This window comes from Rattus rattus, chromosome 12 (assembly GCF_011064425.1).
Source record: "Rattus rattus isolate New Zealand chromosome 12, Rrattus_CSIRO_v1, whole genome shotgun sequence".
In the NCBI taxonomy this organism is placed as follows: Eukaryota; Metazoa; Chordata; class Mammalia; order Rodentia; family Muridae; genus Rattus; species Rattus rattus.
The window spans coordinates 53,801,289-53,825,225 of record NC_046165.1 but is presented as its reverse complement, the minus strand read 5'-3'; the positions used below and the strand labels follow the sequence as shown (position 1 = coordinate 53,825,225).

Here is a 23,937-nt window from a genome sequence, read left to right as displayed (position 1 = left end):
GAGAAGGAAGGAAATGTTTGCTCCCATTGTCCTCCTTGGCCCTCTAACTGCCCCCTTAAATATTTGCCTAAGCCTCTCACAGCTCAGCAGAGTGTCTTAGAATCAATGGAAGAAGGGGAGGGCTGAGGGAAGGAAAGGAGAGGGGAGCCGGTTTTCGCTCCCCTTGGTTGTGTGCAGGTGACAGATGTAAAAGACAGCCTGCTTGCACTGCCCACCCTTCTGCCCATCCCCCAGGCACCCACTTCTACCCCGGGTTGTCCTGGAAACCTGGAGATTGATGGCTGACTCACACACACTGGGCCTGAGCCAGGTGGGCAGCAGGCCAGCAGGAGAGCCAAGAAGAACTGCAGGCATCTCGGGGTCCCTGTGGGCATCTCGGGGGGCCGCGGTGTCCAGTTGTGGTACTCATTCCAAACAGGAACTACAGCTGTGGCTTGCCATCATTGCTAAGTGTGGGGAGAACACTTCTGTTCTCTTGGGTCCTCTTCAGCTTGACATAGACCTCAACCTTGCCCCCAGACCAACCCTATGGTACAGCCCTCTTTACTTGCTCTCACTGAAGCTAGTCTTGGCTATGAATACACTCACCCCGAAAGGCCAAGCAAGAGTCAATGGCACATGCTCTGTGACCTGTCCCTTAGCCCCAGATTCTGCAATCCTTTCACGGTCCCTCATTGTTCACTTGCCTCTTAGCACACACGTGTTAACTGGAATCTGCTATGAAAGATGGGAAGAGGGTCGTCAGCCTGTCTTCCCAAACAGAAGGAAAAAATATGTTGAAAATGTTTTCTTTGTAGTTCTGTGAACCTGTCATGTCAAGGACCATGCACACAGCCTATATGTAATCGTACACAATCAAAAGACGGTTAGCAAACACAAGGGGTCTCCTTCCACAAGTCCCTAGATCCTTCCTTTAGTACATGAGGTCCGTGCTCCCCATGGAAGCTCTGGAACCCACAGGAAGTCCTACTTTTCAAGACTTTACCGTGTTCATCTCTGAAATGGGCCTACTGCCTCCTGACTTCCCCACTTCACAAAGCTGTCCTGACACTCCGATGACTTCATGGACATGAAAGGCCAATCGTCATCACTGTCCTCTACTTCATCCTCAGGGCACCTCTTGCTAGCTAAGACTCGGATCCAAACTCCTCCCCCTTGTCTCTGGGTTGCCCTCTGTGACAACCCTGGCAGAGGAAAACCTCACAGTGGCCACTATCCTTTGCCTGCTCCCAGCCCCTCAGCTGCACAATCCAGGACAAGATTCACTCTGCCCTTTGTGTACTGGGCAAAGCTGTGCCAGGGACGAGTGGGCTGGCTGTCCAGCTGCCCCAGTCATCCTCCTTACCCCTCCTTGCCCCTTTCCCTCACGCTGGCTCGCACAAGGCAGCACGGGCAACTGGAGTAGCAGAGGCTAGTGGGTGTCAAAAGTCAGGAGTATCCCAGGCTGCAGGAACAGACTTTAACTTGGAGTGGAGGTTTCCCCCGCAGCCTGAAGCTAGCACAGCTGTGGTCTCACTATGTGGTCAGGCTGGCCTTGAACTTTTGATCACCTTGCCTTAGCCTCCCTCTAGAGCAGGAGCTCTCAACCTGTGGGTCCAGACCCCTTTGGGGGTCAAACAACCCTTTCACAGGGGTCGTATGTCAGATATTGACATTATGATTTATAACAGTGGCAAATTTACAGTTATGAAGTAGCAACGAATTTAATTTGTGGTTGAGGGGGGTTCACCACAACATGAGAAACTGTATTAAAGGGTCACAGCATTAGGAAGGGTGAGAACCACTGCTCTGGAGTGCTTGAATACAGGCATGCGCCACCATACCCGATTGGCTCACATATTTTTTTGTTTTGTATTTGAGACAAGTTCTTAAGTATCCCAAGCTTCAAACTTATGTAGCCGAGAATAGCCTTGAACTTCGTACCTGACAAGTGCTAGGATTACAGCCGTGTGATGCTGGAAATCAAATCACATTAATGGCAAACACTCTAACAATTGAACTATAGTCCCAGCCCCATGCTGGGGGCTCGAACCCAGGACCTTGTGCACACTACCACTAAACTATATTCACAGACTTCTACATCTTTTACAAAAGCCACTGCATTTATTTATCTGTTTGTTTGTTTGTTTGTTTAGGTAAGATCATGCCTGTGGAGATCAGAGACTAGCTTCCACAACTTAGTTCTCTCCTTCCACAATATGGGTCCTAGGGATTGAACTCAGGTCATCAAGCTTGGTGGCAACCTGCTGAGCCATCCTGCCAACCCACATGCCTTTGCCTCTTTAGACAAAAATAGTTGTAGAAAGAAGCGTTGCTGTTATAGTTTTTTTTAAAATATCTTTAGTCTGAGGTTTTATAAAACACTCTCCATGTAGCTCTGGAAATTTCCAGAGTACTTTTGTGGCAACATGGAAGTGCAATAGACAAATAGTGTCTTTCTTAGGTGAAGTATATTGACCTCGGAGACTCCATGGAAGGTTCTCAAGGAGCTTTGGACACTAGAGTTACCCTTTGAAGAGCACTAGTGTAGAAAGATTTCTGAGTACTTGAAGTTGAGCTTCGGGTCCTAAGGCTACACTTTCCTTATCTGTAGATGGGAATTAACGTCCCTTCCTTCCAAAGGGCCAGCCAATTAACCTGCCAAGTACACGGTAGAGATAGGGAGTTTGGCTGCTTTTCGATTTCTTGTAGCCTCAGTTTCCTTGTTGACAGAGCAAAGACCTGAGCTGGAGCACACCCAAGGCTCTTCCGACTCTAACGGACTGTGGTTGTACGGTGTGAAACTACCACACTTCCCACTCCAGCGGCTACCTTTCCCTTTTCAGCTCACAGGCACAAAAGCACACTCTGTTCCTCAGCTGATGCAAACAAGCTCGCACCCTCAAGCTCCCAATCTCGCATGCCAACCTGGATGTATATGAGTCACTTGCGACATACCCCTTAATTCTACGCCCCCTCACTACCAAGACATACACACAGGTGCACATAGGTCCGCAGATCCATGTGCACCCTGCCTGTGCACATTCTCATATCAATGCACTCTGCACAGACAGCTCTGGAGATCAGACACAGAGGCTGGTGGCCTGGTAGGGCACGCTGCGGACGGGTGCTACCACTCCATCCTTTGGCTGCTCTCCCGCCAGCTCCGAGCCTGGGCCTCCCCGCTCCGCCCCCGCGCGCGCCCCCGCCGCCTGCGCCGCAGTCCGCGTCCACCAGCCCTGGCAGCCAGTAGTTGCGGTCCCAGTTCCGCGCAGCGCTCCGGAGCTGAAAGGACTGCAGCCAGCGCCCGAGGTCAGGAGGAATAGGTGGCGCCTAGAAACCGGGTGGCACCAGAGCTGCGGCAGCCGGGAGGTGGACGCTCTCGAGGGGGCCAGAGCAGCTTGCAGGGAGCAGCGGGGCGCCGGCAGGCTGGTGCTGGGGAGACCCTGCAGGAGGCATGGCCGGGCTACGAGCCAGGCGGGGCCCTGTGTGCCGGCTACTGGTGTTGTCCACGCTGAGTTTTTACCTAATGCTGCAAGCCAGTGCCAAGAGGCCTCCTAAGACGCCCCCCTGCCCACCCAGCTGCTCCTGCACCAGGGATACAGCCTTCTGCGTGGACTCTAAGTCGGTGCCCAAGAACCTGCCTTCAGAGGTCATCTCCCTGTGAGTGTGTGCCTAGCCTTGGGGGTGGGGAAAGAAAGGAAGGCACAAGAAAGCTCTGGAAGAGAGAAAGCCTGCTCCTCTTTTCAGAGGATATAGACCAGGAGCACTCCAAGGCTTCCTCAGAACTGAGGACTCCAGCCCCCAGTCTGCAGGGAGCACTGCAATCCGTAGAGCAGCCATAGCTTGGGTAAACCAGAGTTCATGGCCAAGGATGAATCATCACCATCAGCAGCGCAATGAGACCTACTGTGTGTGGGTTGGAGGGAGTGGACAAGAGCATGCTGGCCCCTCCCTGTGAGGTCACACCAAGGACAGAGAGCAGAAAGACTAATAGCAGCAGGGGGAGGGGTGACAAGTGAGCTTCCCTTCGTGGTACCCTGGCATGGGCCAGACTCCTGCCACTGGGTCTGCTGTTCTGCACATAGTTGGGCCAACCTCACTTGCAGCAACTGGCCTCTAACTCCCACCCCTTGCCTGTGGGACTAGAGAGGCTGTGAGGTCCCTCATCTTGCTGCCCCATCCCTCAGCAGCACCGAGATATTGTGGGTGTTGAGGAATGGTGCTGGTAATGGAACCTGCTCTTGGCTGGGAGGGAAGGTGAGCCTAGGGCCACTGGTGCTTCTGGAGGCAGCAGGGGAAAAGAGTGGTGAAGAAAAACATTGAGTTTGGAAAGGAAAGGGTAGCTGCAGGTGGGGGCCAGCACTGCTGAACACAGAAGCCACTGCCCTGTCCACCTCTGTCCACAGTACAGGTCCTTCAGACACTTAACACAGTCTTGGCTCATGTGTTCCCTGCAGGACACTGGTGAATGCTGCCTTCTCAGAGATCCAGGACGGAGCCTTCTCCCACCTGCCACTGTTGCAGTTCTTGTATGGATGGCTTTGTGGAAGGGCGGGTGGGAACATGGTAGAACTCGACAGATGCTGAACTGGGGTGAGAGTAGATGGAGGGAGGGCTTGAAAATGCAGATGCCCCAATAGAGTATGCTGGGGAAGGTGGAGTGACATGGGGTCAGGAATCCAGGCCGCAGGGAACCTGCACACAGAAGCCAAGAGTGTGGGATGGGGAATGTAGACTCCACATCTCTAGAGGGTCCAGGGAGTTGGGTTGGAATGGTCTGGCCCAGTGCCAGAGACTGGCCACTTCTGGGAAGGGGGTCGTTCTAAACACAGGTAACCCTAGGGATCACAGTTCTGGAGGCATGGTGGACAGCAGGGCTAGATTAGGTGAGGGTGAGGATGAGGATAAGAAGACTGGATGAGGAGATGCCATGGAAGTGAGCCAGGAGCCAACTTGGCAGGATAACTTTGCCTCCCACCATATCCAGGGGCAAACAAGGGAGCTTGTGGCATGGGAACAAGTTCACACCTGGCCATGCTGTCCAAGGGTCCTGAGGTATGGAGGAAGGATAGCAAGGTCTTGAGGAAGCTCAAGGGCGGGGCAGTAGGCATGGGCACACCCTTGCAAATTCTAATTCCAGCTTTGTCTTCCCAGGTTACTCAACTCCAACAAGTTCACGCTGATTGGAGACAACGCCTTCACAGGACTGTCGCACCTGCAGTACCTGTGTGTGGGAGGGAAGGGTCAAAGGCAGGGTGGAAAGAGGGGGCCCAGCCCTTACAGGGATGGGAGGGAAAGTGCAGGGAAAAGGCTGGGAGGAGGGTAGGGAGGGAAGAGCCCTGGAATCCCCTGGCTGTAGGATGGGTAGGAGGTCATTTCTCCCATGTTCCTGTCACCTTGCCTAATATCCCATCTCACCTACTGTGGTGTGATGTTTGTTGCCCATTAAGGAAGCCTGTCTCTGGCTCCTATGCTATTGTCTGGCCTTGGATGTTGGGAAATCACTGCTGGGGGGATGGCCTGGGACTCTGAGTGGTAACTAAGACAAGTTCTCATTTTTTCCAGCTTCATAGAAAACAATGATATCTGGGCTCTCTCCAAGTTTACCTTCAGAGGATTGAAGTCCTTGACACACCTGTGAGTGCCTGACACCTGTACCCACAGGTGTGGGACTGGATGTACCCCATGGGGCCCGTGTGGCCTCTAGATTTGGTCATGATCGTTAAGTGACCCCAGGTTCTTTCATGCAGCTCTCTGGCCAACAATAACCTCCAGACACTGCCCAGAGACATCTTTCGTCCCCTGGACATCTTGAGTGACTTGTAAGACCTGAATCTTGCTTCTTCCCACAATGCCACAGAGGACATACCCCCCTGAATCCTGTCTCTTCCCTCAGTGCCACAGAGGGCATACCCCTGGAAAGAGAGGAGCAGGAGTCAGAATTTGGGTGATCAGAGACTAGGAGGATTTGGGTTTGAGGGCTTTGAGAAGGTGAAGTCAAGTTAAAAGGTAAAGTCAAGTTTGGAAGACTGAGAGCCATCCAAATTGGGGTTCTCTGAGACCCACACAGCCTTTCAAATGCACATTAGATGTGTAGGGTAAACACATGTGGCTTTTTGAATGGTTGGTTTGAGTTAACTTTAAAGAACTCTACCCGGTCCCCAGCTCCGAAAAAAAGAAAAAAAAAGAAAAAAGAAATCTATCACACTATCACATTTGCAGCCGTTTGGCATTATTTATACAAAAAAAAAAAAAATCAAATAAAATGGAAGCTCCTGAATTCTGAGGAATAGGGACATGACATAGAATGGGATAGGTTACCCGTTGTGAAAAGTGCCTGGACTGTGATCTCAGATACTCAGGAGGCTGAGGCATGAGGATCATGAACAGTAAAACTTTGCCTCCTGATCAAGAAGTAAAAACAGGACAGGCAATGCAGAGCATTGCCTAGAATGTGCAAGGTCCTGGGCCCCAATCCCCAGTGTTACAAAAATTAAAATTACAAGTTAAAAACCAGACACCTGGCTAGGTAGATAAGCAAGCAGGCAGAGGCTTAGGCAGGTGTGTGGAGGCCTGGTCCAACCTATGTGTGAGCCTTTTACAGCAGCTTCTGAAGGCCAGGTAGGCTGGTGGGCAGAGCAGCTGAGGGGCTGCCCCTTCTGTGTCCTGCCCTCGCAATCCAGGGACCTCCGGGGCAACGCACTTAACTGTGATTGCAAGGTCAAGTGGCTGGTGGAGTGGCTGGCCCACACCAACACCACAGTGGCACCCATCTACTGTGCCAGCCCGCCCCGCTTCCAGGAGCACAAGGTGCAGGACTTGCCTCTTCGGGAATTCGACTGCATCACCACTGGTAGGATGTCCCCACCCCCACTCCCTCCAGCCTCCCAACTGAAGGCCACCCAGCTAGCCACACCCAGTTTTATAGCCAGGTCCCCACTACCACCTAGTGGGTTGGTGCCTTATTCCTTGAGGTTGATTCCACCCACCTACACCTCTTGTCCCTGCAGATTTTGTCCTCTACCAGACTCTGTCCTTCCCAGCAGTGTCTGCGGAACCCTTCCTTTACTCCAGTGACCTCTATTTGGCTCTGGCTCAGCCTGGTGCCAGCGCCTGCACCATCCTCAAGTGGGACTATGTGGAACGACAGCTTCGTGACTATGATAGAATTCCAGGTACCTGCCTGTGTCCTGCCTGTGCTGCTCCTATCCAGGGGGGAAGCTGTAGGAGGTTCTTTTGTCCAATTCCAGTCAATTCCTAAAAGAAGAAGGAATGAAAAGTGGTTTCTGCCTATAAGGAATTCATAACAGATGAACACTTTGAATCAATTCTGGCCTTGACACATATCAATACACCTATTTTATAACATAAATTAAAACATTTAACTTAAAAAGTATTGGAGAAAGAAATTATCCTATCAGGATTATCCTATCCTCTGAAGAAGGCCAGCATATACAAAATAATATGTATAAAATACATTGGGAGGCAAGGCGGGCAGGTCTCTGTGAGTTTAAGGTCAGCCAGGTCTGCATAATAGAGAGACTCCACCTCTAAATAAGTAAATAAATAAACAAAGTATTTAATTAAGTGAATAATTAAATACTAAGAGCGGTGATGAAGCTCTGTTGATAGAATGCTTGCCTTGCACACACAAAACCCCCGGTTCATGATGGTTCAAACCTATAACCCAGCATTTCAGAGGTAAAGGCAGGAATCTGGAGAGTTCAAGGGCAGACTTGATTATATAGCGATAACCATCAAGCAAAACTTGCTGGGGTATGGTGGCTCACATTTGTCATCCCAGCACTTGGAATGCAGGGAAAGATGGTCGCCGCAAGTTCAAGACCAGCCTAGTCTACACTGTAAGGTTCAGGTCAGCCAAGGGCTTCTTTGTCTCAACAAACTAAACTAAACTCATATGGACCTTGAGTCCTGGGAGAGGCTGCACTGGGAGTGGAACTCTGTAGCAGATCTCAGTTGCGGAGTATGTTTGGAGGCTGGTCTTTAATTTGGGTGGGGCTTACCCGACACTGCCTAACCCAGTATGCTTCTGTCCTGGCAGCCCCCTCAGCTGTGCACTGCAAGCCAATGGTGGTGGATGGCCAGCTCTATGTAGTCGTGGCCCAGCTGTTCGGTGGCTCATATATTTACCACTGGGACCCGAACACCACCCGCTTCACCAAGCTGCAGGACATCGACCCACAGCGCGTGCGCAAACCCAATGACCTGGAAGCTTTCCGCATCGATGGTGATTGGTTCTTCGCGGTGGCTGACAGTTCCAAAGCAGGTGCCACCAGCCTCTACCGTTGGCACCAGAATGGCTTCTATTCCCACCAGGCCCTGCACGCCTGGCACCGCGACACTGACCTGGAGTTTGTGGATGGTGAGGGCAAGCCACGGTTGATTGTGTCTAGCAGTTCTCAGGCACCTGTCATCTATCAATGGAGTCGTACTCAGAAACAGTTTGTGGCTCAGGGAGAGGTGACTCAGGTGCCTGATGCCCAGGCTGTGAAACACTTTCGTGCTGGCCGAGACAGCTACCTGTGCCTTAGCCGCTACATTGGTGACTCCAAGATCCTGCGCTGGGAGGGTACCCGTTTCTCAGAGGTGCAAGCCCTTCCCTCCCGAGGTTCACTGGCCCTACAGCCCTTCCTGGTGGGCGGTCACCGCTACCTGGCACTGGGCAGTGACTTCTCCTTCACCCAGATCTACCAGTGGGATGAGGGGCGACAGAAATTTGTACGGTTCCAAGAGCTGGCAGTACAGGCCCCTCGGGCCTTCTGCTACATGCCTGCAGGAGATGCCCAGCTGCTCCTGGCCCCCAGTTTCAAGGGACAAACACTGGTTTACCGACATGTTGTGGTGGACCTTAGTGCCTAGAGGGAGCCTAAGTCCTTTGGGTTCCTCAGGGTGGTACTGTATGATGGTGAAGACCTCTGTGAGCAACTTGTGGCCCCAAGTGAGGTCACATGTGGCTAACCTGTCTATGTAAGACACACACACACATATACACAGAAGTGGGCCTGGGCACACTCCAGAGACTAGCCCAGAGAAGCCATTCCCATTACTGTAGTCAGCACCTACATATGCGCCAGGCACCCAACATCCAGGTCCTCCTCCATGTGTGCACCAATGGCTGCTCATCTCCAGTGCTCCCATACCCTGCTCCGTCACTAGTGTGTCTGACTGATTCAGTGGGTACAGGAAGGGGTGAGCCACAGCCTTCTCTTCTCAGCTTAGCCTTCTGCTCTCTGGCCTTTCCCCTGGATGCTCAAGGTGTTTGTGTACCTGTTTAGCATTCACAGTTGCAGCCTCCCTCCAGGTACGCCCACACTTCCAAGTGTGTCTGCCCATGCCATGCTCCTTCTGCATGTGGACACTGATGGACAAACTCGGCTACGTACTTGTGTATACCTGGCCACACTCCTACTTCCGTATATGCACACGTCTGGGAGTGCGTACACGAGCAGACGGGGTGCTGAACAAACCGGCTTCCTTGTAATCGCCTAGCTGCTCTTCTCGGAGGGTGCCTACAGCACCCACACTTTCTCTGCTCTCCCCAGTGTGCCCCCTATGTGGCTAATAAGGATAATAACAGGAAGCATGGCTGTGGCCTTCCGGGGACAAAGCCATTTCATCCCGAAGCACTAATAACAAGAGGCAACAGCAACTGGGTTCTTAGCAGTACAGTATAGCTTTCTTCTCATTAGAGTTTCCTTCTGTGACTCAATCCCAGCCCAACTGGACACGGGTGGAAAAGGGAGGCTTTCTCTGGAATAGCTATTGCTTTTTCAAGCTCGGGCCATCTCCTTTCTCATCCCATCTTTGGGATGTGGACCCTGAACTGTGATTGCTCCTTGGGTGGATATAAAAACTAGACAAGGCAAGAATCCTGGGAGAGCCTGAGCTACTTGTATGGGTGCCAGGAACGTGTTGGTAGCCCTGGCACCCATCCACTCCATGGAGATGCCCCCCCCCCAGGCACAGCTCAGTGGAGGCTGGACCAGGGTGGCAGGAGGGACACCTGGAAACCAGGCTTCTGCTGCCCTCTGCTGTCCACTGGGAGCAGCAGCCCAGAAGCAGGAAATGGCCAGGCTGAGAGAAATTCTTGTGGCCTGATGCTGGAGCATCTGGGGATAATGCTGATTCCTTTGCTTCAAATAAAGTTCCACCCCACTGCTAGCTTTCAGGTGTCCTCAGGTGTTTTGTTAGGAGCAGAGACAGGGTTGTGACACTTGTCCCTACTGTACACAGAGACCACACCAGCTTCCAGGCCCTCTTCCTCTTGGCTCCTTTCCCTCAGAGCAATGGACGCCCTCAAGGTCAACTGGCGGTAGGGTCAGGAACTCATGGTGATGCCACCCAGGTGCTGGACTGAGTGATGAGTCTCTTCCGCCTGGGTCTGACTCACGGGCCAGAGCTCTTTCCTGGAGATTACAGGCATGGGGCCTGTTAAGACCTAGGTCTGTCCCTTTGTCAGGATGTCTCTAAGCAACATGGCAAAGACATGTTCAGCCCTCTGTAGCCCTGGCTTTCTACTGATCATCCCCGAGCTCCCCACTGGGCAGATGTCTGTCATTGCTACCACCACCACCACCAAAGTGAGGCACCTTGGAGTTCTGAGTAACACCTTGGTCCTTTCTTCTCCCCGTTTTTAACCAGATTCCCCATTCTTTATCTCTGAGGGTTTCCAAATGAGCATTCTTCCCCTGCCCCCTTGCCCCACTGCAACCTTCATGCAGGCCTGTCCTCATTGCTATAGTCTCCAGGTCCCTCTTGCCGGCCTACTTCTCAATCCTTCTGGTTGGCCTTTCCTGAAACATCTCTTTATTATGTCACCTGCTACCCAGACTCCTGTTGTTGGCTCTGAGCTCTTATGAAAACAAATCCTTGGCTTTGTGCCTGACATGAAACTAACTCCTCAGGACCAGGTGCCAACAGACAGCAGCACTGGTCCCTCTCCTGCCTGCTTCCATTCTGTCCACTCCTGAGACAACAAGGCTCAGGCCGAAGCAGTGACCAGGGTCACTATGGAACGCGACACATTTTGAGAAGAATACACAGCAAGCACCATGTTGCAAAACTGCCATGCTCAGCTGCATGACCTCTCTCCTTGTCACCATGCTCAGCTACATGTGACATTGTCTCCTTGTCATTCCTTTCCACCTCTGGACTTGGAAAAATGGGAACCCATTGCCACCTTAATGTGAAAAGAAATGGGGAGAAGGACAGAAATGATGATGGCAACCCCAGGAGGGGGTGCTGGCTTGTGTACCCCCACACATACACACACAGTCCTCTTTCCTTCTCCTGTTCCTCATCTATTCTCCAGGGCCCCTTTCGTTTCTCACAGGTCATATATATGTCTATCTTAGGGTTTCTATTGCTGTAAAGAGACACCATGACCATGGCAAGTCTTATAAAAGAAAATATCTCGTTGGGGCTTAGTCCATTTTAAGTACAGTGGGACGCATGGTGACACACAGAAAGACATGCTACAGACCTGCAGACAGCAGGAAGAGAGAGTGACCCTGGACCTGGCTTGGGTGTTTAAAATCTCAAAGCCCACTGCCCAGTGACACACATTCTCTAATAAGGGCACACCTCTTAGTCCTTCTCAAGTAGTGCCATTCTTCTTTGATGGCACTAACATTCGAATATATGAGAGGAGCCTATGGAGGCCATTCCTATTCAAACTACCACCGTTGTTTTAATTCCCATTCAGACAATGTCCATTTGTATCACATCTCACTGATCTATCACAAGGGAAGAAGACCAGGTCTGAGAACTCCAGAACATGTATCAACCCCAGACTCTGAACTCCAGTCTGGAACACACATGCCCAAATGTCAGCTTGACTACTTTGCTTGATGTCAACTAATTTCTCTGAACCTCAAATCCTGCAAACCTACTTTGTAGAGTCCTGATTCACTTCACTTACTGAGGAAAAGCAGTGAATGGCACTCAGACACTTATTCTGCCTATATGTGTCTCGGTCTCCTATCTGCAAAGTGGGTCTAATGATGCCTGACCAGCAGGGTCATCTATCATGGGATAGACTAGTGCATATCAGGCCCACCTTAGCATCCCTTAGGAGATTTAAGTGCATTAAATACAGATGTATGTTGATCCCCTTCAAGGCTGTGCCGGGCACATAATTATGAGCTACACTGGTCTGCAGGATTGTATTTGAGATGGAGTAACTCCAAGCAGGGGAGTTCTTGAGAGTGAGAAAGGTACTCCTCAATGACAAATGCTCTCTGATAGCGAGGGTTCCTCCATCACCTGCAGTATCCTAACCTGCCTCCTAACTCCCATCTGTGCCCACTATCCCTGGTCACAACTTGCAGTAAGGGATAGGTCTAGGTTTCTGCTAAAATCGCATTCAAGAGCATGTGGCAGAACAGACACCCTTGAATCCTTTCTACCCTGCCCCATGGTTGCCTTTCTCCCTTCATTCCTTCCTTTTGAGATTGTCTCATATAACCCAGGCTGGCCTTAAATTCACTGTGTAGCCAAGGATAGCTTTGAACTTCTGACTCTTGCTTCCAAATGCTGAGATTTCAGCTGTATACGACCATGCCACTTTTATGCGCTGCTGGGTACTCAGCTCAGGCAAACACTATACCGGCACAGCTACCTCCCCACTGTGCCCACTGAGGTTGCCAAGGGAGCTGGCTTTAGTCTCCCAGACACCTTGGCCTTCTGTTGCCCAGTTGCAAGATAAACATCGATCCTAACAAGCCACTCCCTTCGGTGGAGAAAGACATTCTCTCCATCAAACCTTGAATGCCAAGCTTTCTGTGGTATGGCTGCCTGGTCACCTGCCTGAGAGGGTCAGCCATGAGTCCATGGAGCTGCTTAGCAACTCAGGGTGACTGGATCACTGTGTCAACAGTTCAGGGCCAAAGGCTACAAGAGCCAGAGTCTACTTCCTCCATCAAAGCTTAGGAGGGTAACACTTGGCTGCCAGACCCCCCCTGCCCCCCCCCCCCGCCCTGTGAGGAGCCCAGCTCCCAGCACCAGACCTCTGACTTCTTGTCCTTTAACTTTCCCAAGCACAGGCATCATGGCTGGGAGTCTCTCTATGGGTGAGCCAGTCCCAAGGTCCCAGCTGGGAGAGCTCAGAGTGGTCACAAACAAGCTCTTTCCAGCAAATAAAAACAGCTGTGGTTTTCTTTCCTTTCCTCTCTTCTTTCTCTTCTCTTCTCTTCTCTTCTCTTCTCTTCTTCTCTTCTCTCTCTCTCTCTCTCTCTCTCTCTCTCTCTCTCTCTCTCTAAGACAGGATTTTACTAGGTAGACCCCAGGCCACCCTTGCAATTAAATCCTCCTGCCTCAGCCTCCTAAATGCTTGGATTACAGACGGGTGCCACCACACCCAGCTTAAAGCGAGGCTTCGGTTGGCTTGGGGAGATGGCTTAATGGGTCAAGTGCCTGTTGCATACACACAGAATCTGAGTTTGGGTCCTTAACACCTAGGTAGAAAGCCAGGCATAGAGCCACATCCGGGTAATCCCAGAACTAGAGGAGTGGAGACAGAACCTGGGAAATTAAAGGCCAACCAGTCTTCCTAAAATTTAAGTGAGCTCCAGGAACAACAAACGCCCCCCCCCCACAAAAATAAGTCGAAAACCGGACATGGTGGCTCCTGCCTTTAATCCCACCTTCAGAAGGCAGAGACAGGCAGGTCTCTAAGTTTTAGACCCTGTCTTAAACAAGCAAACAAAAAATGTAGAAAAACAATTGAGAAAGACATCCTGACGTTAACTGCTACCCTCCACAAGTCCCCTGCCTGCAAACACAACATGCACAGCTGTGCGTGCACCACACAGAGGCTGTGATGCTGGAGTCAGGGAAGAGGTTTAGAGTCAACCAGTGGGTGGACATACCAAGGGACATGGAGTCACATGGGTTTCCCAAATGCTGGGCTATCTCTTCCTTCCTGTAGAGTTCTCTACACTTCCTAAGTTGGTCCTGTCAGTTACGCCCTTCTGCCTTCGAGGAGATACACAATACTTTTTGTTTGATGTTTTTGATGTAGTCCTGGCTGTCCTAGAACTCAATATGTAGACTAGGTTGGCTTCAAACTCACAGAAACCTACCTACACCTGCCTCCCAAGCGCTGGGGTTAGAGAGGCATGCCATCACACCTGCCGAAAGAATTCCATCTGAGATGCCAGAGAGATGGCTCAGCAGTTAAGAGCACTGGCTGTCCTTCTAGCGCCCACATAGAGGCTAACAGGCCCTGTCTCTCCAATTCCAGAGTTGATCTGACATGCTCTTCTGGCTTCTGCAAGCACACGTATGCACACATACATGCAGGCAAAACACTTACACACACACACACACACACACACACACACACACACACACACACACACGGGGTACAGTGCTTTCCTAGCGTGCAGGAAGCTGAAGCCCTGGGTTTGAACTCTAGCATTGCATGAACCAAACACTATGACATGGGCCTGCATTTAAGAAGAAGAATCAGGAAGATCAAGGCCTTATCTAGACTACTTAGGACACTGTAACAAAGGAAAAAAAAAAAGACGGCTCTTAAAATGGTGTGTCTGGGACCTTCTTAATGGGATCCTCGAGGCCTTGGGTGTTTTTTGTTTCTCCAAAAAAAGTATGGGGGCAAGGGCATTAGGAGCAAGGAAGCAGTAAGGCATGGGGAGTTTCTCCTGTGGGCAGGTTTCATTGCTGGCTCCCACCTCCAGCAATACCAATAAAATTGATGATAATAATTAAGACTATATAATCACCAAGTGTTTGTTTGTTCCCAAGAAGTCTCCTTTCCCATCATTGCCAATTCCATCCGCATAGATGGTGGGCGGCAACTGTGCTCTAATAAAAGGCAGTAACTGCCCCTGTTTCCACCCCCACAGCCCTGGGGTAGCTTGGCTTGCATCCTTACCTTGACTCTGTGTGTGTGTGTGTGTGTGTGTGTGTGTGTGTGTGTGTGTGTGAGGCACTGATCTCCCTATTTTCAGTTGGAGCAACTGAAACAGAGGGCAGATGTCACAAAGGGAAAAAAAACCCATGTGTAAAAAAAACAAGTCCACAAAAAGTCTTTCTCTCCTTTGTGGCTTCCTCCCTTCTTGCAGGTGTTACCAGAGTTAACTTCTGTCTGTCCGTGACCCCTACCAGGTCCTCTTGTACCCAGCTGCTGCTGACTCCTAAGAGAATGGACCACACCACACATTTAGCCACTGACCAATATATACTGCTTGGTAACATTGCCCATTTACTTCAAAAGCACGTTTCTTATTTTTTTTTAAGGATTTATTTACTTTTATTTCATGTGCATTGGTGTTTTGCTTTCACTTATGTCTGAAAGTGCCAGATCCCCTGGAACTGGAGCTACAGACAGTTGTGAGCTGTCATGCGAATGCTTGGAATTGAACCTTGATCCTCTGGAAGAGCAGTCAGTGCTGAGTCATCTCTCCAGCCCCCTGAGCACGGTTCTTACTGTTGGTTTCGTTAAGATCTTTGCAAAGATTAAGGCCATGGGTAAATCAAAGAAGCGTCTTCTTACAGTAGATAGTTGACAGAGACCCACAGTTGAACAGCATAAAGAGACTGTGTGACTTCGGAGCAGTCAGACCGAAACAGGATGTCTCCCAGGCCTCCCTTCAAGGCACCAGGATCTCTGCAAAAGTGGAGACAGACAGATTGTAAGAACCGGAGGTGGTGCCTGCTTCCACAGAAACTGTTCTCCAGACCCGATGGGCAGATGCACACATGAATTCAGAGACTGACAGCACACAACCTGCCCAAGCGCAAGCCAGACAAAAATCTAAGCACGGAGGAGAGGAAGTCTTATCCTTAGCCATGAAGCTATTCAAAACTGATAACTGCAGGAAGAGGGGAAATTCGTCTTCTCCAATGGAGTCTCACTGGGTATGTCAACCATACTCCAGGGTAGGCCTCATGCTTCATAGTAGTTGGCCAACAGAAATCAGACTCCATGGTTCTGTTTGTTTTGGTTTGTGGTTTGTGGTTTGTGGTGTGTGTGTGTGTGTGTGTATGTGTGTGTGTGTGTGTGTGTGTGTGTGTGTGTGTGTTTTCACATACTCCAGTATGTGAAAATAGGGGGTTTTTTTTGGTTGTATGGTGGTGGTGTACATCTTTAATCCTAGCACTTGAGAGACAGAGGCAGGTGGATCAAGGCTAGCCTAGTCTACAGATGGAATTCCCGGACACCCAGAGGTTCAAAGAGAAACCCTTTCTCAAAAAAAAAAAAAAAAAAACTAAGATGACGACGACGACAGTTTGTCAAATGTTAACATCTCCAGTGTGGCCAACCTTATAAGAAGCTTTAATAATCCCATCAGTTCACACAACAGCAAGCACCAAACAGCAAGTGTTGATTTTAGAATTTTCTGGGATATGTGTATCCCTGTCTCAGAAACAGGTGAGATTTCAAAATTCTTCACTCAGTCTCCAAGACATTGGGGTCAGACTGCCCAGGTATATGGACCATGGAAAGATGCTTTAGAAACAAGTGGAGCCTTGAAGCTGTCAGGAGGGTGATTCTCCAACCCCACTCGCCCCTCCTTTCTATCATGGTCAGCTGGACTACTGGGAGGATAGGATCAGATCAGAACCTGCTTCCCCTCAGCCAAGTACTCATTTCATTCTCTATCCCATCTTACAGAGATGGAGAAATGATAAAAGGGCATCGGAAGAACACTCCCGAGCCCTCTTTTATTGCCTCTCCTTTTGTTTGCTTGCGAGAGTGTATTGATATACCTGTAACCCAGCCTGGACTGGTTGGTAATTCTCCTGTCTCAATCTCAGAGACTCATGTGTGCGCCACCACACCTAGCTAGGAGTCCGGGTTGCTGTTGCTCCTCTCTATCTTTTCACCTGCTAACCTTTCAGATCTGGAAGACGATTCGACCCGTGGCCCCACCTCCGAAGTGCGCGGAGCATCGCCGCTTTAAGAGACCGGCCTTTTGTCTCCCTGACCTCGTCCCGCCCCTCTGAAGGCTTCATTGCGCGTGCGTCTGGAGCTTGAGCTCTGGGGTTGGGCAGGACCTGATTCCGTGCAACTTTCAAGTGAGTTACAAACTCCGCCCCGGAGACCGGTGCAGGTGGTCGGGCGCTCTTGGACCCCGGCGGTCCGTGAGAGCGGAGGTCCGGACCTGCCACCCGGACCCGAGACTCACAGCGAAGCCCTAGACGGGTTGACGAACGGTTCTCTGCGGCAGGGATTGTGGGACTGAGCCGCCAGGATTCGGCGGCGCGGGGCGGAGGAACGCGCTCGCCTGCCCGCCTCGGTCCTAAGGCGGCTTCCTCTGCGAGGCCCTCTGTCCACTGGTTCCGGGTTTTCCCGGCTCTCCGCACTGCAGGGTCGGAGTCAGGAGGGGTGATCTCCACCTCCACCGAGGGACAGGTGTACTGCAGCACCACTCGTCACCCTATCCCCGCTCCTGAGTGAGCGTCCCTGCGGTTGTCTCTTGAGATCATCCCTTAGACTGTCAGGATGGTGTCTTGGATGATCTGTCGCCTGGTGGTGTGAGTATGGCCACTGTGAGACACCCGCCTCCCCTTATTCCCGGATGCCAACCTGCCTTTGGGTGGAAAATGGGAAAGTTTGGTAAAGAAGGGAATTTTCTGAACTCCATGACCCCGTTCCCCAGCACACACTTAACGGTTCTGGAGGTCTGAAGTGGGACCTGGTCATTGCATACCTTGTTTCCACCCTGCAGCCTTCTGGCCTGACAGAGACCCTTCCAACATGCGCACACGCTGCAGACAGGTGCTGGTAGGGCTCAGGGCCTTTACCACCCACAGTCCTGTGAGAAGGTGATTAGGTGCTGCTGTGGGCGGAGAATCCAGATGCCTCCTTCCCATCTGGGCAGCCACACGACCCACCAAAGTAGCTTCCTCTCTGAAGTCTGCACCTCACTTTTGAATACTCCAACACCTGGCTCAAACACCCCTCACTGCGTGCCGGTGGCCCTGATTACCACTGTAGTGGGAAGGGACAGCCTCGTGTTCTCACCCACCTTGTTGTGTGTTCTCAGTCTGTCCTTGTACCCATGGGCCACCAGCACAGGCCTGGGCAGGCTTGGGATGTTTGTAAACAGGAGGGTGGGGAGGCAGCCTCCAGGGCACTGACTCAGGCACCCAGGCTTGTGCAAGCCAAGCGGGAAAAACAGGGCAGGCACTGCCATCTTGCACCCAGGACAGGGGGAGCAGCCACCTGGCAGGGAGAGGGCGGGGCATGGTGCCCCTCACACTTCCTACGGCTGCTGTTCCAGGCTAATATTTGGCATGCTGTATCCTGCATATGCGTCCTACAAGGCTGTGAAGAGCAAGAACATCCGAGAATATGTGAGTGCAAAGAGCGGGGTAGATGACAGCCTTGAGGAATGGTCAGGGAGGTGTTGGGACGATGCAGGAGGGCCTGGGCTAGCCTGTCAGACCTCAGGGGCTCAATGGTAGAACAGATCGTGAGTAGAGCAGTTAAACGGAGGGAAGGCCAGTCATTAACGTGGCCATGGAGGACCTTGTGGGCGAAGCATGCTGGGGTGGGCACTGGAACGAAAGGCAGTTTCTCAGGGGCTCCAGTCTAAGCAGATGTGGGAAAATGTAGCCAACAATGCAGTGGAACTGGCTTTGAGGAACATCTGGGCTGGGCCAGCTGGGGGCGGGCATTGGCACCTCAGGCTTCCAAGCTGAGCCCCATGCACTCTGACCCACAGGTCCGGTGGATGATGTATTGGATTGTCTTTGCGATCTTCATGGCAGCGGAAACCTTCACGGACATCTTCATCTCCTGGTTTGGCACAGGGATTGGCAGGCCATGGGTTAGGAAGGCCCACTCACCACCTGGCATCTGGTTCACACTAACCCCTCCCCTTGCCTCCACAGGTTCCCGTTTTATTATGAGATCAAGATGGCCTTCGTGCTGTGGCTGCTGTCACCTTACACCAAGGGGGCCAGCCTGCTTTACAGAAAGTTTGTCCACCCGTCCCTATCCCGCCACGAGAAGGTACCCCTGGGGGGGTAGATAGAGCAGAAACAGAGGAGGGTCTGTCAGGGAAGTGTGTCAGAGAGAAAGGCCTGCATGTCAGGTTCAGGGAGCCAGAGGTGCCTGGGTCTTATTTCCTGTTCCTCTGTAGTTTTACTGAGGGACTGTGATAGGGGTTGGCTTTCCTCATCCACCTGGATGATACACATGGATGACCTTGAGGGGTGTGGCAAGCCAGCAGGAAGTTGACATGGCATAGAAGAATGGAAGGGATACCCACTAAGTTGTGGAGTGGGTGTGTAGTTGGGGAACCCTGCTCTTAATTGCTTTTCTGGGACTTTACCTGTGGCTCCTGGGTGCTAAGTAGTGCCCATGGGATTTCGACAGCCAGTGGCTTCTTGGGGTCTGCAGAGATATGGCCCTTTTGTTGATCTGAGATCTCCACCCTGGGTCTGCAGGAGATCGACGCATGCATTGTGCAGGCAAAGGAGCGCAGCTACGAAACCATGCTCAGTTTCGGGAAGCGGAGCCTCAACATGGCTGCCTCGGCCGCTGTGCAGGCTGCTACCAAGGTGCTCTGGGCCCTGGTGCTCACAGGGAGCGTCACTCCCACTCCCAGTATCTTTGAGCCAGATCAGTTCTGAATCTTGTGCCCCAGCGATTAGCCTTCTCCTTGCAGCCTTCCTGTGCAGCTAACAGTGCCTCCCATCCCTCACCTCCTAGAGTCAAGGTGCCCTAGCTGGAAGGCTGAGGAGCTTCTCTATGCAAGACCTGCGCTCTATCCCTGACACCTCTGCCCCCACCTACCAAGATCCCCTCTACCTGGAAGACCAGGCACCCCGGCGGAGACCCCCTATCGGTAAGTGGGGAAGGGACAGAAAACCAACCTGGGAAGGCGAGCCTCTCTGAAGGACTAAAGGAAAACTGGCATGACCCCAGGCTTGTATAAATGTCCAGCTCTGCCCTCGATGGCCTCTCTCTCACAGGATACCGGCCAGGCGGCCTGCAAGACAGTGACACAGAGGACGAGTGTTGGTCAGACAATGAGATAGCCCCCCAGCCACCTGTTCGGCCCCGAGAGAAGCCTCTGAGTCGCAGCCAGAGCCTCCGTGTGGTCAAGAGGAAGCCATTAGTTCGAGAGGTAAGTGTATCATTGGAAGGATTATGGGAGGGAGGTGGGCAGAGCTTCTATGCCCACATCGCTCATGGTACATTGGCTTTCTCTCCCCAAGGGCACCTCACGCTCCTTGAAGGTCCGAACCCGGAAAAAGACCATTCCCTCTGACCTGGACAGCTAGAATCTGCAGATTCAGGCCACCTTACCTCCGGAGCCAGCAGGGGACCTTTCTCTGCTCCTTCTGGCTTCTGCCTAAGGCTGTGCCTAAGGGGCACATGGTGTGCTACCCTCCAGGGGGTACACCCACAGTATACCAAAGCAGGCCAGGCCCAGGGTTATTTATTGCCTTCCTCTGCCTTTTACTTTCCCAGACAGGGAACCAGAGCCCCACCAGTCCCTACAGACAAAACCAAAAGTCCAACCAGCTGTGTTCATTCCTTCTTGTCCTCCAAAATACTTGACAGCCTTTTCCAAGGCCTGGTGTGTGTCCATGTGTGTGTGTGCGCAGGTGTGTCCTAGCTGAGTGTTTTGTGGTGGTGAGTGAGGTCAGGCTTGTGAATATTTTTATAAATAAATACCAGTGTTTGGCCTCTCCTGATTTGTCTCCTCACAACTCACTGCAGGCCAGAAGATTTCTGTGCCCCATCCTACCTGCAAGTGTTCTTATGGTTGCTCCTAGCGACCCCCGTGGAGTCGGTGTGGAGCCCAGTGTGTTGGCACAAGCCCTTAATTCCAACATGGTTGAGGGTAAGAGGGCAGGAAAATCTCTGAGTTGGAGTCCAGCATAGTCTACGCTAGTTCCAGGTTAGAGAGGACCTGGACTAGAGAGACCCTGTGTCAAAAAACAAAACAAAGAGTCCGACTGATCTTGAAGACTCAGAGTCAGGAAAAAGCACTGTCCCTTAAAGGAAGGCTTATAGACTGGAGGGCTTATAGAAACTGCACAGAGGGAACCTGGGGAGGCAGGCTAGGTCTTCATGAACCTAGAGAGGTCACAGTTCAGTAAACTCCTGCAGACATTCCGGTACGACCAGGGTGAATTTGCACTCTAAGCCACAAGAGGGCAGCAGCTGCCTAGGACCAGGCTGCCCCCACCTTCCAGGTCAAGGTGGGCGGGGCTAGGAGACTAGCCAAAGCCTCACCCTGCTGGGGCCTGGCTGCTGATGGGGCAGGCGGAAGGAATGATGCCCAACCCAGCAGAGCCAATGATAGCCCTTCTCTGATGCTTGCAGCTGATGTGTGGCCTTCTCCATCCATAGAGATCCAGACTCTTGCCCTGGATTGGCTTTAATCTATCTCCTTTGATCCCTGGGTCATCTGCCCCTGAAGTAGGAATCACATGGTACCTGGGGTCCTCCCTCCTCCCACCCCATCTGTCCTTCCCACTTGGGACTAAAGAGTGCTGGTTGGAGGGAAAATATGAGCTGCTAAATTGGAGTGGCCTGTGAGGATTAACTCTTGGTGTAGGGATTATCTGGGGTTTATTGGAGGGAAGGCACTTAATCTGTGTGGCTGATTTGGCCTTGCATGGATTGGGATTGAGTGGCTTTTCTCTATAGCATTCTCTCTCTATATGGTGCTGATTTTTTACTCAAAAGGCGCATTGCTGGATACTGTAGGGGTGAGAAGACAGGAAGTAGCTACTATTATTATGACCCCCATTTCCCAAATAGGCACACAAAGGGCAAATGACTTGCCCAAGGTGTCCTAGCTAGTAAGTGGCAGGATTGGGCTTTGGACCAGGCAGTCTGGCTCCAGAGTTGATGTCCTTAATCACTATTCAGTAAACGGGCTGTTCCTTGCCTGGGGGGGGAGGGGCAGGGAGAAGGAGCCTGGCATGTGTGGAATATTTGCTGCACACCTGACATTGTGCTGGGCATTTCACAGAGACGGTGTCTTTGAATCCTCTCAAAGGGGCCTGTTGTCCATCTTCCAGGTGAAAGGCTTTCTCCTCCATAGAGCTGCTACCTGAGAGGTGGGCAAAGTCACTTGGTCCTCCTGGCGGAACTGCTGAAGCCACTGTCCCCAAACTGCAGAGTCCACCTCCGCCCTTCCCTGTCCTACTTGGTTCTCCCACTCCCACTCATACATCTGTCTCAGAGCCCTCTTCGTGCAAGCCTCTGCCTGGCCTTGCTTCTCATGGAGAGACTTTGGTTCTCATCCTGACTGTGTCAGATCCATTTTCATTTCTCCTCTGTCGTGACTTTAGCCTTATTTCACTGTTGTATCCCAGCCCCAGTCTACATGGTTGAACCAAGCTGTGGTATTTTTATAACTGCGTGATTCGTCGGTGAAATCCTGCTTAGTGTTTAACTTCGGTGCTGAAACATCACCCGTTCCTCTGGGAAGCCTCTCTTACTCCCCAGCACAGGGTTAGAAGGCAGGGAGTCATTGATGAGCACGATCATATCTCCAAGGGCAGCCTCCAGCCTCAGCCCAAGGCCTGACTTCTCCTCTGAGGCCTGAAGAGGACTGCGACTAAACCAATGCACACATCAAACGTCGTAAACCTCTTCAGGGTGGGAGTGAACTTTTGCTTTGGTGTCTGTGCCCTGTGTCACCTCAGTTCCCCCATACAGCTTTCAAAACCTTAGTGTCTCTGGTTCAGCTTGGTGAATGGCAGGCTAAAATCGTACGGTTCCTAAGCATCCTGAGGCCACAGAAAAAGAAATGAATAGAGGGTCCGGGTGGTAGGCATTTCTGGGCAAGTATAAATGTGAGCTGAGACCTGGGACACTGGGTAGCACCTGGATATCCCTCAGACCAGCTCTGCCTCTCTGGGAACTACCCAGACACACCTCTACCCAGCACAATATTCCCCTGGAGAAAGTCCCTGGCCCACCACTGATGCTTTGGCCTGGCCTCTCAAAGGGAGGGTGTCTGGTCTTGTTCCTACTTTCCAAGGACCACCAGTTTTCTACTTGATACCAGTGTGCCTGGGCTCCCCGGTAGGATCAAGGTTGGGAAAGACCTGATACCAGAGACCAGTCCCTAGCACATACCTTCTGTGGCTTCTAGTCCCACCCCCACTCCTCAACTTTCCCTACCCTTCCTGGCCTGCTACCATGACAGCTGGGACTTCCTTCTCAACAGTTGTTCTCTCTGCCTCTCACCATCCTTTTAGCCCTCTGCCTCTGACTCCATCCATCACTGTCCCTCTGACCTATGGCCCTTCATTGGCCTTGTCACTTTCCCCTTCTCTGGATTCTGTCATGACACACAGGATCCCATGGCTTTATGCTTAGCTGCCACTCTCAGAAGTATTCTAAGCTTCTGGGTCCCACACACACAGCCTTAACCCAGGCTGAGTTGGGGGTCCTGGCAGGCACTGGAGGAGTTTCAGGGGGTAACTGTTCAGGTCCTTGTCCCCATTTTTCACCCAGCATCTGGGATGGGTGGCCACTAACAAGCGACCTTCACCGCTGGTGCCTAGGGTTGGGGGGATTCTGGGGGCATAGCTGGCATGGCTACACACACAGGTCCCAAGCTCAGCCTGGAACACAGCGGAGGCTAGATGGCAGTGGGGGAGGGCTAGAGAGAGGAAAGGCTCCAAAAGAGGAATTAGGTCAAGGATGTGGGTGGGTGGGCGAGAGGAAAGGATAGCATCTACCCCAAGCTTCCTCCTAGCTCCAGCAGCATCTCCTCATTTCCCTTCCCTGTCCCCTCCCCCTGGTCCTGGGAGATTTCTTCCGATATCCCCCTTCCCCATGTCCCCCACCCCAAGCATGGCCACAGGGGTGGGGGTGGGGTGGGGGGAGGCCAGCCTCAGCTGTCTGAAGGATGGAGGGGCTGTGGAAGCAGGGCTAGGTGCCCAGACGGCCGCGTGTGTGGGAGGGGATGTCCTCAGATGCCC

At 51.9% G+C, this 23,937-nt stretch overlaps 2 protein-coding genes across 2 annotated transcripts; both read left to right on the top strand.

Moving 5' to 3' along the window:
* Positions 1–3,038: 3,038 nt before the first annotated feature.
* Lgi3 (leucine rich repeat LGI family member 3) lies at positions 3,039–10,164 on the top strand. The gene is made up of 8 exons (XM_032917778.1): positions 3,039–3,642; positions 4,440–4,511; positions 5,137–5,208; positions 5,548–5,619; positions 5,733–5,804; positions 6,666–6,835; positions 6,993–7,157; positions 8,045–10,164. The coding sequence occupies exons 1-8, from the start codon at positions 3,437–3,439 to the stop codon at positions 8,860–8,862; spliced, it is 1,647 nt and encodes a 548-aa protein (XP_032773669.1). The 5' UTR covers positions 3,039–3,436; the 3' UTR covers positions 8,863–10,164.
* Positions 10,165–16,879: 6,715 nt separating this feature from the next.
* On the top strand, positions 16,880–20,682 carry Reep4 (receptor accessory protein 4). Its single transcript, XM_032917499.1, has 8 exons — positions 16,880–17,505; positions 18,255–18,327; positions 18,699–18,775; positions 18,868–18,988; positions 19,426–19,539; positions 19,691–19,826; positions 19,954–20,108; positions 20,200–20,682. Exons 1-8 carry the CDS (start codon positions 17,474–17,476, stop codon positions 20,263–20,265), a joined length of 774 nt encoding a protein of 257 aa, XP_032773390.1. The 5' UTR covers positions 16,880–17,473; the 3' UTR covers positions 20,266–20,682.
* The last annotated feature ends 3,255 nt before the right edge of the window (positions 20,683–23,937 follow it).

Excerpts from the sequence above, each read along its gene's own strand:
- Lgi3 (XM_032917778.1), top strand. The coding sequence starts at position 3,437 with ATGGCCGGGCTACGAGCCAGGCGGGGCCCTGTGTGCCGGCTACTGGTG. Across the intron at positions 5,620-5,732 it reads TTGAAGTCCTTGACACACCT|CTCTCTGGCCAACAATAACC; the intron begins GTGAGTGCCTGA and ends TCTTTCATGCAG. Across the intron at positions 5,805-6,665 it reads CTGGACATCTTGAGTGACTT|GGACCTCCGGGGCAACGCAC; the intron begins GTAAGACCTGAA and ends CTCGCAATCCAG.
- Reep4 (XM_032917499.1), top strand. The coding sequence starts at position 17,474 with ATGGTGTCTTGGATGATCTGTCGCCTGGTGGT. Across the intron at positions 17,506-18,254 it reads ATGATCTGTCGCCTGGTGGT|GCTAATATTTGGCATGCTGT; the intron begins GTGAGTATGGCC and ends CTGCTGTTCCAG. Across the intron at positions 18,776-18,867 it reads ACGGACATCTTCATCTCCTG|GTTCCCGTTTTATTATGAGA; the intron begins GTTTGGCACAGG and ends TTGCCTCCACAG.